General features: G+C 42.5%; 1 protein-coding gene across 2 annotated transcripts in view; it reads right to left on the bottom strand.

Moving 5' to 3' along the window:
• sgsm1a (small G protein signaling modulator 1a) overlaps positions 1–11,279 on the bottom strand; it is a 92,487-nt gene extending 81,208 nt beyond the window's left edge. For both annotated transcript variants that reach the window (XM_029677533.2, XM_029677534.2), the window contains exons 1-2: positions 11,188–11,279; positions 11,031–11,074 (exon numbers count right to left, since the gene is read on the bottom strand). In XM_029677533.2, coding sequence (XP_029533393.2) covers positions 11,031–11,074; positions 11,188–11,224 — 81 coding nt within the window. In that variant the 5' untranslated portion in view covers positions 11,225–11,279. The remainder of the gene's footprint in view (positions 1–11,030; positions 11,075–11,187) is intronic.
• Between the last annotated feature and the right edge of the window lie 2,031 nt (positions 11,280–13,310).

Here is a 13,310-nt window from a genome sequence, read left to right as displayed (position 1 = left end):
GGCGGAGCTTTACCTAGCATGGACTTGTAGATGACCTGGAGCCAGTGGGTCTGGCGACGAATATGTAGCGAGGGCCAGCCGACTAGAGCATACAGGTCGCAGTGGTGGGTGGTATAAGGTGCTTTAGTGACAAAACGGATGGCACTGTGATAAACTGCATCCAGTTTGCTGAGTAGAGTGTTGGAAGCTATTTTGTAGATGACATCGCGAAGTCGAGGATCGGTAGGATAGTCAGTTTTACTAGGGTAAGTTTGGCGGCGTGAGTGAAGGAGGCTTTGTTGCGGAATAGAAAGCCGACTCTAGATTTGATTTTCGATTGGAGATGTTTGATATGAGTCTGGAAGGAGAGTTTACAGTCTAGCCAGACACCTAGGTACTTATAGATGTCCACATATTCAAGGTCGGAACCATCCAGGGTGGTGATGCTAGTCAGGCGTGCGGGTGCAGGCAGCGAACGGTTGAAAAGCATGCATTTGGTTTTACTAGCGTTTAAGAGCAGTTGGAGGCCACGGAAGGAGTGTTGTATGGCATTGAAGCTCGTTTGGAGGTTAGATAGCACAGTGTCCAAGGACGGGCCGGAAGTATATAGAATGGTGTCGTCTGCATAGAGGTGGATCAGGGAATCGCCCGCAGCAAGAGCAACATCGTTGATATATACAGAGAAAAGAGTCGGCCCGAGAATTGAACCCTGTTGCACCCCCATAGAGACTGCCAGAGGACCGGACAGCATGCCCTCCGATTTGACACACTGAACTCTGTCTGCAAAGTAGTTGGTGAACCAGGCAAGGCAGTCATCAGAAAAACTGAGGCTACTGAGTCTGCCGATAAGAATATGGTGATTGACAGAGTCGAAAGCCTTGGCAAGGTCGATGAAGACAGTTGCACAGTACTGTATTTTATCGATGGAGGTTATGATATCGTTTAGTACCTTGAGCGTGGCTGAGGTGCACCCGTGACCGGCTCGGAAACCAGATTGCACAGCGGAGAAGGTACGGTGGGATTCGAGATGGTCAGTGACCTGGCTTGACTTGGCTTTCGAAGACCTTAGATAGGCAGGGCAGGATGGATATAGGTCCGTAACAGTTTGGGTCCAGGGTGTCTCCCCCTTTGAAGAGGGGGATGACTGCGGCAGATTTCCAATCCTTGGGGATCTCAGACGATATGAAAGAGAGGTTGAACAGGCTGGTAATAGGGGTTGCGACAATGGCGGCGGATAGTTTCAGAAATAGAGGGTCCAGATTGTCAAGCCCAGCTGATTTGTACGGGTCCAGGTTTTTCAGCTCTTTCAGAACATCTGCTATCTGGATTTGGGTAAAGGAGAACCTGGAGAGGCTTGGGCGAGTAGCTGCGGGGGGAGCTGTTGGCCGAGGTTGGAGTAGCCAGGCGGAAGGCATGGCCAGCCGTTGAGAAATGCTTGTTGAAGTTTTCGATAATCATGGATTTATCGGTGGTGACCGTGTTACCTAGCCTCAGTGCAGTGGGCAGCTGGTAGGAGGTGCTCTTCTTCTCCATGGATTTCACAGTGTCCCAGAACTTTTTGGAGTTGGAGCTACAGGATGCAAATTTCTGCCTGAAGAAGCTGGCCTTAGCTTTCCTGACTGACTGTGTGTATTGGTTCCTGACTTCCCTGAACAGTTGCATATCGTGGGGACTATTCGATGCTATTGCAGTCCGCCACAGGATGTTTTTGTGCTGGTCGAGGGCAGTCAGGTCTGGAGTGAACCAAGGGATTTATCTGTTCTTAGTTCTGCATTTTTTGAACGGAGCATGCTTATCTAAAATGGCGAGGAAGTTACTTTTAAAGAATGACCAGGCATCCTCAACTGACAGGATGAGGTCAATGTCCTTCCAGGATACCCGGGCCAGGTCGATTAGAAAGGCCTGCTCACAGAAGTGTTTTAGGGAGCGTTTGACAGTGATGAGGGGTGGTCGTTTGACTGCGGCTCCGTAGCGGATACAGGCAATGAGGCAGTGATCGCTGAGATCCTGGTTGAAGACAGCGGAGGTGTATTTGGAGGGCCAGTTGGTCAGGATGACGTCTATGAGGGTGCCCTTGTTTACAGATTTAGGGTTGTACCTGGTGGGTTCCTTGATGATTTGTGTGAGATTGAGGGCATCTAGCTTAGATTGTAGGACTGCCGGGGTGTTAAGCATATCCCAGTTTAGGTCACCTAACAGAACAAATTCTGAAGCTAGATGGGGGGCGATCAATTCACAAATTGCTGAGGGGGGTCGGTAGCAAAGCGGCAACAGTGAGAGACTTATTTCTGGAGAGAGTAATTTTTAAAATTAGTAGTTCGAACTGTTTGGGTATGGACCTGGAAAGTATGACATTACTTTGCAGGCTATCTCTGCAGTAGACTGCAACTCCTCCCCCTTTGGCAGTTCTATCTTGACGGTAAATGTTATAGTTGGGTATGGAAATCTCAGAATTTTTGGTGGCCTTCCTGAGCCAGGATTCAGACACGGCAAAGGACATCAGGGTTAGCAGAGTTTGCTAAAGCAGTGAGTAAAACAAACTTAGGGAGGAGGCTTCTGATGTTGACATGCATGAAACCAAGGCTTTTTCGATCACAGAAGTCAACAAATGAGGGTGCCTGGGGACATGCAGGTCCTGGGTTTACCTCCACATCACCCGCGGAACAGAGCAGGAGTAGTATGAGGGTGCGGCTAAAGGCTATCAAAACTGGTCGCCTAGAGCGTTGGGGACAGAGAATAAAAGGAGCAGATTTCTGGGCATTGTAGAATATATTCAGGGCATAATGCGCAGACAGGGGTATGGTGGGGTGCGGGTACAGCGGAGGTAAGCCCAGGCACTGGGTGATGATGAGAGAGGTTGTATCTCTGGACATGCTGGTTGTAATGGGTGAGGTCACCGCATGTGTGGGAGGTGGGACAAAGGAGGTATCAGGGGTATGAAGAGTGGAACTAGGGGCTCCATTGTAAACTAAAACAATGATAACTAACCTGAACAACAGTATACAAGGCATATTGACATTTGAGAGAGACATACAGCGTGTAATGATCATGCAGTTTAATCTGCATTTTGATATGCTACACCTGTCAGGTGGATGGATTATCTTGGCATTTGAGAGAAATAAGCTTTTTATGCATATGGACCATTTCTGGGATCTTTTACTTCAGCTTATGAAACATGTGAACAACACCTACACTGTACATGTTACGTTTATATTTTCGTTCAGTGTAAAACATTTCTTTATAACATCACGTTATCAAGCAGAATTTGCTTCCTCTATTAATCATCTATTATTTATGGATACCAACATGCTATGAAATACATTCATTAAGCTTCAATAATGCTGTATGTATGTAGCTATGTCTTGTTCATTGATGAAATGCTTATAGATGTGTAATACATGGATGTGTTAATGTGAATCTTTACCAAAAAACTAAATCAAACCACTGAAATACAATGGGGCACAGCAAATGTGCATTGATTGGTTGGCAGCTAAAGTAAATGTGCAAACTGGGGTAACATCACTTCTCTCAGGCATTACTGGTTCTATCCCATCATCAGTCAGAATCTGGATCCTATTCAGTCATCACAGAATCTAACTGGTGAGCTGTATTAGCTGACGACCTGCAGGTTTCTATGGCGACGGCACGTGTCATTCTGTTGCCTCAGTCCCCACCAGCTATCTGAGAGATACTGTAGCTGGTAGGGACTGAGGCAACAGTGACAGAGAACGTCAACAAGCTAATTAATCAATGAGAAAAACAGATGACTGGTATTATGCATGATCATTGGTTCGCATTTCCCTTCATCAGCATAGGAACCAGTTAGGTGGAGGGATACTGACTAAAGGTCGACCAATTAATCGGAATGGCCGATTGATTTGGGCCGATTTCAAGTTTTCATAACAATCGGTGATCAGCGATTTTGGACACCGATTGTGGCCGATTACATTGCACTCCACAAGGAGACTGCGTGGCAGGCTGACTACCTGTTACGCAAGTGCAGCAAGAAGCCAAGGTAAGTTGCTAGCTAGCAGGTAAAAAACAATCAATCTTAACATAATCACTAGTTAACTACACATGGTTGATGATATTACTAGTTTATCTAGCTTGTCCTGCGTTGCATATAATCAATGCAGTGCCTGTTAATTTCTCATCGAATCACAGCCTACTTCGCCAAACGGGTGATGATTTAACAAGCGCATTCGCGAAAAAAGCACTGTCGTTGCACCAATTGGGTACCAAACCATAAACATCAATGCCTGTCTTAAAATCAATACACAAGTATATATTTTTAAACCTGCATATTTATTTAAGATTGCCTGCTAACATTCTTTTAACTAGTCACTTCTCTTGCGTTCCGTGCAAACAGAGTCAGTGTATATGCAGCAGTTTGGGCCGCCTAGCTCGCTGCGAACTGTGTGAAAACCATTTATTCATAACAAAGACAGTAATTATTTTCCCAGAATTGTATATAATTATGACATAACATTGAAGGTTGTGCAATGTAACAGCAATATTTAGACTTAGGGATGCCACCCGTTAGATAAAATACGTAACGTTTCCGTATTTCACTGAAAGAATAAACGTTTTGTTTTCTAAATGATCGTTTCTGGATTTGACCATATTAATCACCTAAGGCTCGTATTTCTGTGCGTTATTATGTTATAATTAAGTCTATGATTTAATATTTGATAGAGCAGCCTGACTGAGCGGTGGTAGGCTGCAGCAGGCTCGTAAGCATTCATTCAAACAGCACTTTCGTGCGTTTGCCAGCAGCTCTTCGCTGTGCTTCAAGCATTGAGCTATTTATGACTTCAAGCCTATCAACTCCCGAGATTAGGCTGGTATAACCGATGTGAAATGGCGAGCTAGTTAGCGGGGTGCGTGCTAACAGCGTTTCAATCAGTGACGTCACTCGGTCTGAGACCTTGAAGTAGTTGTTCCCCTTGCACTGCAAGGGCCGCGGCTTTTGTGGAGCGATGGGTAACGATGCTTCGAGGGTGGCTGTTGTCGATGTGTTCCTGGTTCGAGCCCAGGTAGGGGCGAGGAGAGGGACGGAAGCTATTTTGTTACACTGGCAATACTATAGTGCCTATAAGAACATCCAATAGTCAAAGGTATATGAAATACAAATGGTATAGAGAGAAATAGTCCTATAATTTCTATAATAACTACAACCTAAAACTTCTTACCTGGGAATATTGAAGACTCATGTTAAAAGGAACCACCAGCTTTCATATGTTATCATGTTCTGAGCAAGGAGCTTAAACATGAGCTTTTTTACATGGCACATATTGCACTTTTACTTTCTTCTCCAACACTTTGTTTTTGCATTATTTCATCCAAATAGAACATGTTTCATTATTTATTTGAGGCTAAATTGATTTTATTGATTTATTATATTAAGTTAAAATGAAAGTGTTCATTCAGTATTGTCATTATTACAAATTACAAATAAAAAATTGGCATCAGCTTTATTTGGTCTTCCAATAATCGGTATCGGTATCGGCACTGAAAAATCGTAATCGCTCGACCTCTAACACAGAACCCAAACTGTCTGTGTGCGTGCGCCATCGTGCGCTATCGTGCTATGTCCCCCTACACCAAACGCGATCACAACACGCAGGTTAAAATATTAAAACAAACTCTGAACCAATGACATTCATTTGGGGACAGGTCGAAAAGCATTAAACATGTATGGCAATTTAGCTAGTTAGCTTGCACTTGCTAGCTAATTTGTCCTATTTAGCTAGCTTGCTGTTGCTAGCTAATTTGTCCTGGGATATAAACATTGAGTTGTTATTTTACCTGAAATGCACAAGGTCCTCTACTCTGACAATTAATCCACACATAAAACGGCCAACCGAATAGTTTCTAGTCATCTGTCCTGCTTCCAGGCCTTTTCATATTTGAACTTATATGGTGATTGGCATCTACACTTTCATAGTATTACCACGACAACCGGCAAAACACTTCATCTTTCAATCACCCATGTGGGTATAACCAGTGAGGAGATGGCATGTGGGTATCTGCTTCTATAAACCAATGAGGAGATGGGAGAGACAGGACTTGCAGCGCGATCTGCATCAGAAATAGAAAGGACTTCTATTTTAGCTCTTGGCAACGCAGACGCTCTTTGGCGCACGCGAGCAGTGTGTGTGCAATAATTGAATCACATGGATTTCTAAATGTATTTTGCGACACTCGTGCACGCGACGTGTCCTGTCTGATCAGCATGTAATACTGACTGTGTTTAATTCTATAACAATAAATATGTTGGCCCCTTGAAACTGTGTATATTAATCTAGTTCCCAAAAACTTTTAACCTTATTTGCACTTTTGACGCTAGAGTACACTTCTCTTCCATTTCTCTTGTTTAGGCTAAATATATTTGGTGCCCCCTATGAGCAGTAATACTTTTGACAGGTAATAGGTAACTTGTTAATTGCCCAAAGAACAAGATCACTTCCATGCACAATATGAACCTTTACTGTCGTGTTCTGCAACAGCAAGTGCTGGTGTCATTCTCTTTCAAGTATCACTCTTCATCTCTGCTGTCACAGTGAGGATAAAATCTCATCAAACCTGGCAAGCCTCCACTACTGCATAAGGGGGCTTGGATAGAGTCTATTTACACAGTCTTCCCATTAACTCCTGCTACACAGCCACAATCGGAAAAAGAGGGAAGACAGACCAAGGCCCATCCACCTTTCCCCATCTCCATGGGATGTTACAGTGAAAAACAACTAGCGCAATTATGTAAGCCAAGCCGTTGGCTAAAATCATCTGTTCACTGTTCCTACTGTGCATTATTAGAGTGAATGACTCGTACACCAAAATCAAATACTGAGAAGTGACAGACTTGAGGCAAGATGAATTCTCATTGAAATGCCTTGGTTAAAAAAGGTAGTTCAATATTCAAAACACCCTATTGCAAAATGTATTGAAGTCAGTTCCCTACTACTGGAAGCAAACAAATAACCTTGTAAGGCCTCAACGATTTCCCTTGCTATTTTCAGTCTCCTTTGCTAAATATGGACAGTTTAAACACAGCATTTCATAATCACAAATGGATGCATTGTTGGGTACGTTTCAAAATGTTACTCATGTATAATTATAATTTGTAGTATGTAATTCAGTTGCCAAGAATGGTAATAACCACCATTTATTCACAAAGCTTGATAACACATTCATTACCACCTCATTAATGACAACAGAGGCTTTCCTTTCCTGTTATTTCTGTTGCGTCTCTGTGCACCCAGGTAATAATATGATTGTCTACAATGTCTTCCATTCATGTGTGATTTGAGACCATGAAAAACATCTATTAGCCTGGAGATACAGCGAGAGGTTTCCCTGAGACTGGGCATCATAATTATGCGATATATTGGTTACGACCTTGCTGAAACCTTATCCTAAGTAAGAAGCCAGGCAAAAAAAGGTGTCTGATACAGAAAAGCAAATGAAAGGTGAGCTGTTGCCCACTGTGCCCTACTCCTCCTCTCACCTTATGTAAACACAGGTGTGTGTGTGTAGGAGAGGGGGAGGGAGAGCGAGGGAAAGAGAGCGAGAGCCCCAGATACGTCCGGTATAGGCTATTCACATGCTTCCTTCACTGAACCCTACAAGCATAATGTTCTGGCCTAGACCCAGGTGTACATTGTACAAAGTGGCACGTAGCCACGTCACATCACTGCCACGTCATTAGACAAGCCGTATCCAAGCTAACACAGGAGAGAAAGAACGAACCAACACAAACAGAGCATAGAGTACAACAAATCATGTCCAGGCGAACGTTCACGATCGGATCCTGACTGGTGCTGCACATAGATCTCATTTGTGGGTGATATCCTTAGTTTGGCAGCTTGCTACTTGTAAAAAGGTTAGCCGATGTAGTGGTAACACTTTTTATTAAGGTCTCTTAATAAACCATCGATAAAGAGGTTAATTCCCATTTGTTGATAATTGTTCCTACATTTGTAAAATGTCATTTACGCATTTATAAACACTATTTTAATTGAACTGCCTTTTTCAGCATTATTCACATTTTCATTTTGTGAGTACAGATTAGCCTACATACTTTAATAGCTGGTAGAATAGCACTACATCCACTCATGTGTATTTGCTATCCATCATTGCAAATAAGATGAACATTGGGACAAGGTGTAAAATACATTTTAAAGTCGAAAATATTCTTAGAAGTTATATAAAGACAATTTTAACTAAGCTGCCTTTTTCGTCAGCATGCTATGCTAGCTAATGCTAAAGCATCCGGCAGCAACTCACCCCAAAGCTAGGTGTAAGGGGTGCGTGTTGGTGGCAGGGAAGTCAGGCGCAGGAGAACGAACTTGGTACAAACAGAGTTGTTTAATAAATGCTGACAAAACTCCAAAACAACCAAAATGTACAAAATAACAAAGTGGGTACAAAACCCAACACTAAATAGCACATCACATACAAACAAAACAATCCCCGACAAGGACATGAGGGGAAACAGAGGGTTAAATACACAACATGTAATTGAATGTAATTAACATGTAATTGATGAAACCAGGTGTGAAGACAAGACAAAACCAATGGAAAATGAAAAATGGATCAGTGATGGCTAGAAGGTCGGTGACGTCGACCACCGAACACGCCCGGACAAGGAGAGGGACCGACTTCGGCGGAAGTCGTGACACTAGGTGTCACATTTTCATGGAATCCAATGGGCCGCATTAGTATCAGCTAGCCTAGAGACTATTTAGAGATTACTTATAGAGACATTTACAAATGTAGGAATAATGATTAATAAATGGTAAGTAAACTCTTTACATTACTGTTTATAAATAATTCATTAAGGGACCTTAATATATAGTGTTACCAATGTAGCTAGATAGTTAAGGCTGTGACTCAAAGGCAGATTACAGACATCGCACTACACTTGACTTGTAGAACAAAGTGTACATACAGACTACTTTCTATTCCATTTTTTTCTTCTGATGCATGTAGCCTAGTAGCTGAACATTCATGATGCTAAAAGCTCAACAGCTGGCCACTGCCTGTCTTCTATAGCTACTATTTGAATTGAAATGGAAAACAAAAAAAAAGCTTTTAACAGCTCACTTTTAGTGATTCAAGGTCCATTTGCTTTCAGTAACCTCTTTTGCAGGGTGCTCAAGGTCTAAGGTCAAGGTCAGAGGCGTCTGTGCTTTTTCATATTAATAATAATCATATTGTATCACTGTATCACTCTGCTCCACTGCAGTTTAAGCGCTGAGCACTGAGGAGCTGAAATGAATGTGGGATCTTGGGGGAAGCGAATCTCAGTAGGGCCTCTCAAGACAGGCAGGTTTTTAATCACCAGGTAGGTATGTGCTCTACTGATAAGGCTGGTGACAGGCCTTTATGAAGATCAGGAGTAAGCGACGGGAGTTGAAATCTTTCCTTCATTCAGACACAGACTTGATTTGATGTCTTTGTTTGCGTGACACACGGGTCTCGCCCTTTTATGACACCAATAAAGATAGAGTGAGTCCTCTGATAAATAGACAAAACCGACTAATCACATCTCAAAGAACCCCTGAAGACAGGAGAGGAAAGTAAACGTGTTTCTTTGATCCATTATCGGCCTACTACACCAAGTATGTGGTGCTTAACAATCTGACCTAAAGACATCTGGGAAAGATTGAAATGATTTGATGAAGAAGATGCCGATGATGAGAATATAAATACTGTAGGAGAAACCCTTATTATTGAAGTGATAATCATTTTTGGTTGTTGTTGCAGTTCTAGCTTATTTTAGACTTCTCTAGGGTGTTGCTGTTTCCTCCATTTTTTAATTTCCAGAATATCTTGTCGAGACATTTTTGATGAAGGTAGTAATACTAGCAAACACAGATTGTGTCAGTTAGCATTGCATTCAAAACCATGGGTAAAGAGCCGTGTTTGGGATGTCAAAAAATAAACTATAGCATCCACACAAAATAAATGCACTATACCTTTAAGATGACATGGATTTCTATGCAACAACTCTTCAATGGATTGATTGAACATACCTATAGCTTATTTAGTTAGTAACATAATTAGATGTCACTACGACATTAGAACGTGGCTTAAGAGTCTCGAATGACTGCATTATAACGCATTCTACTTGATGTTAAACATTAACAATAAATGGGTTTAACAACAGCCAATTTCCCTTATGTTTCACAAAAACCCATATGAGTTTGGGCCAATCTGTTGATGAAGGCTCAAATAATAAATGGACCCTATAGGCTAGAGTTCCATGACTGGACCCTATAGCCTAGAGTTCCATGACTGGACCCTATAGGCTAGAGTTCCATGACTGGACCCTATAGGCTAGACTTCCATGACTGGACCCTATAGCCTAGAGTTCCATGACTGGACCCTATAGGCTAGACTTCCATGACTGGACCCTATAGGCTAGAGTTCCATGACTGGACCCTATAGGCTAGAGTTCCATGACTGGACCCTATAGGCTAGACTTCCATGACTGGACCCTATAGCATAGAGTTCCATGACTGGACCCTATAGGCTAGAGTTCCATGACTGGACCCTATAGGCTAGACTTCCATGACTGGACCCTATAGGCTAGAGTTCCATGACTGGACCCTATAGGCTAGAGTTCCATGACTGGACCCTATAGGCTAGAGTTCCATGACTGGACCCTATAAACAATATTATTTATACTATATAGCCTACCCTAAACCCCTAATTAAACACTTAATTACTTCTAAGAATATGGTCGACTTTGATAGATATTACACCTTGTCCCAATGTTCCTCTTATTTGCAATGATGGATAGCAAATACACATGAGTGGATGTAGAGCCATTTTACCAGCTATTAAAGTATGTAGGCTAATCTGTACTCACAAAACGAAAATGTGAATAGTTACTGTAAAAGTAAATAACTGGGGGAAAAAAACAAAAAAAACATAGCCAATCTAGTCAGAGCGGGCCTATTTTAGCAATGTCGAAAGTTAACTCATAACCAAATAGTTAGTTTTTCTGATTCGATCATTGTTGCAGGCTGTCAGGTAACACCCACCTCCTTCTTGACGGTGCACAGTAGCCTCTGACGCATCTCTGCTTCTAAAACATATCAGAAAGGGTGTCATGTCATTTATTTTACCATACGTCTACATCTTCAGCACATGATATACACATAATTTGGTTATGTTTTAAACGGTCGTGTTTTCTCTTACCTGCCATTGCTGCTGCTGTTGTTGTTGTTGTTGGCATGGAATCCGGTCCCCTTTGCGTAGCTCCTTCACGCAGAGACCATCAGCTCTATGTGGCTATATCGAACCGGAGAGCACTGCTTGAGGCTTTACTCACACCTCTTAAAGCTACAGCAATCACTAAATTCGATTCTTCCTCCTCCGGTCCACAGACTCTTCCCAGAAACACAAAATAAAACTGATACCTGTGAAGAATAAAGTGACTATTTTATACGTTTGCCGAGATTTTTTACATTTGATTTTTGGATTGTCTAACTCATCAAAGAGACAGTGCCATTTAGGCATAATGTAACCTATTAAATACTGAATAGCCTGAATTTGTCCAAACAGGTACCATATTCTTCACATGGCCTTCTTCTGTAAAGTCAGGAGCATATCATGAACCATTAATTTCCATAATAATTAATCATTCTAATAACTGAGCCCTGTACTGCAGCAAATTTGGTTACAAACACACGGAAGCTTTCCCTCACCAATAAGATATTTTGCTAAGCAACCCCCTGAAACATATTAGCAGAGCAAATTGAGCTCATCAGTAGATCTGGTGTCCTGGTCTTACGGCTTCCATCTCTGGGGGTAAATGGCATCTTATACTGTTGGATAAATCTATATTGCTTTTTATAGACATTGATCTGGGCTCACTGGAAAATAATCCACCATTTTCCTGGGGCACTATAAAAAGCAATACGAATCATAAGAACCATTTTGTGTATTCTAAGCTTGAATAACTCTGTGATGGTCAGGAATCGTTCAAAAAGCTGTGGACAAATATAGTGGTGTGAATAGAATCTGGGAGAGCCAACAAACCTCAAGTCTGTCTAGTGGGGATATCCAAGTCCACATATATCCCATATGCCTTCAGGTTGCAGAGTGGGGACACAACATCCTTTAAAATTGATTAGAATGAATGAAATATGTCACAGGGATAGTATTGGTTCATTGGTGAACCAAAATGATGTCGCTTGATGTGTTTGTATAATAAGGAGTTTCCACTTCTATTTGTTTTAGACACACGGTCAGTAGCCTCTCCTTTTATTATTACTCCATCTTGTGGTGAAATGTTGAACCGTAATTCTGAGGGTGGTAGATGGTGGTAGAGTACTTGGCTAGTAGAGTACTTGGCTAGTAGAGTACTTGGCTAGTAGAGTACTTGGCTAGTAGAGTACTTGGCTAGTAGAGTACTTGGCTAGTAGGGCTGAGTAGCCTACCTTATCTAGCACCCCTGATGGAGACATGGATTACCCCAGAGAACACTGCTACTCCAGCTGCTCTCTCTTCATCTGACTACGTGTTCTCTCATAGTCAAAGAGCACCTGGGCCGGCAGGGTAGCCTAGTGGTTGGAGTGGTGAGCTACCAACCGGAAGGTTGCTAGATCAAATCCCCAAGCTGACAAGGTACAAATCTGTTGTTCAGCCCCTGAACAAGGCAGTTAACCCACTGTTCCTCGGCCATCAATGAAAATAAGAATGTGTTCTTAACTGACTTGCCTAGTTAAATAAAGATGTAAAAATATGTGTAAAAATCCTAAGTGGAGATGGTCTCTTGTCTCCGTCACTCACCTGTCCTAATTTGAATTCCATGCTGTCACTGTCACTTGTTCACTCAAGCTTAACATTGTTGTCATCTATCGCCGTCTTAATCCTCCTCCCCCTCCTTCACCCTTGTCTGCGCACAACTTTGTTAACCACTTTGAAAAAAAGGTTGTGACGACATCCTCACCTCATTTACTCAGCCTATCGAGTCCACTGGTCCCACTCACACAGAACTACCCTACGCCTTGACCTTTTTCTCCCGTCTCTCTCCAGATGAAATCCTGTGACTAGCGATGTCCGGCCGCCCGACAACCTGCCCCCTCTACCCCATCCCCTCTCTCCATTCTCCAGACAATATCTGGAGACCTACTCGCATTTCACACTTCCCTCATCAACTCAACCCTGACCACTGGCTGCGTCCCCTCTGACTTCAAGATGGCCAGCTGCTCCTCAAGAAACCATCACTCGACTCTGACGTCAAAGACTACACACCGGTACCCCTTCTTTCTTTTCTTTATAAAACACTTGAGCGTGCTGTCTCTGACCATAGATGT

This window comes from Oncorhynchus nerka, linkage group LG13 (genome assembly GCF_034236695.1).
Source record: "Oncorhynchus nerka isolate Pitt River linkage group LG13, Oner_Uvic_2.0, whole genome shotgun sequence".
In the NCBI taxonomy this organism is placed as follows: domain Eukaryota; kingdom Metazoa; phylum Chordata; class Actinopteri; order Salmoniformes; family Salmonidae; genus Oncorhynchus; species Oncorhynchus nerka.
Note: the sequence above shows the minus strand (reverse complement) of the source record. Positions and strands in the feature narration are given on the sequence as shown.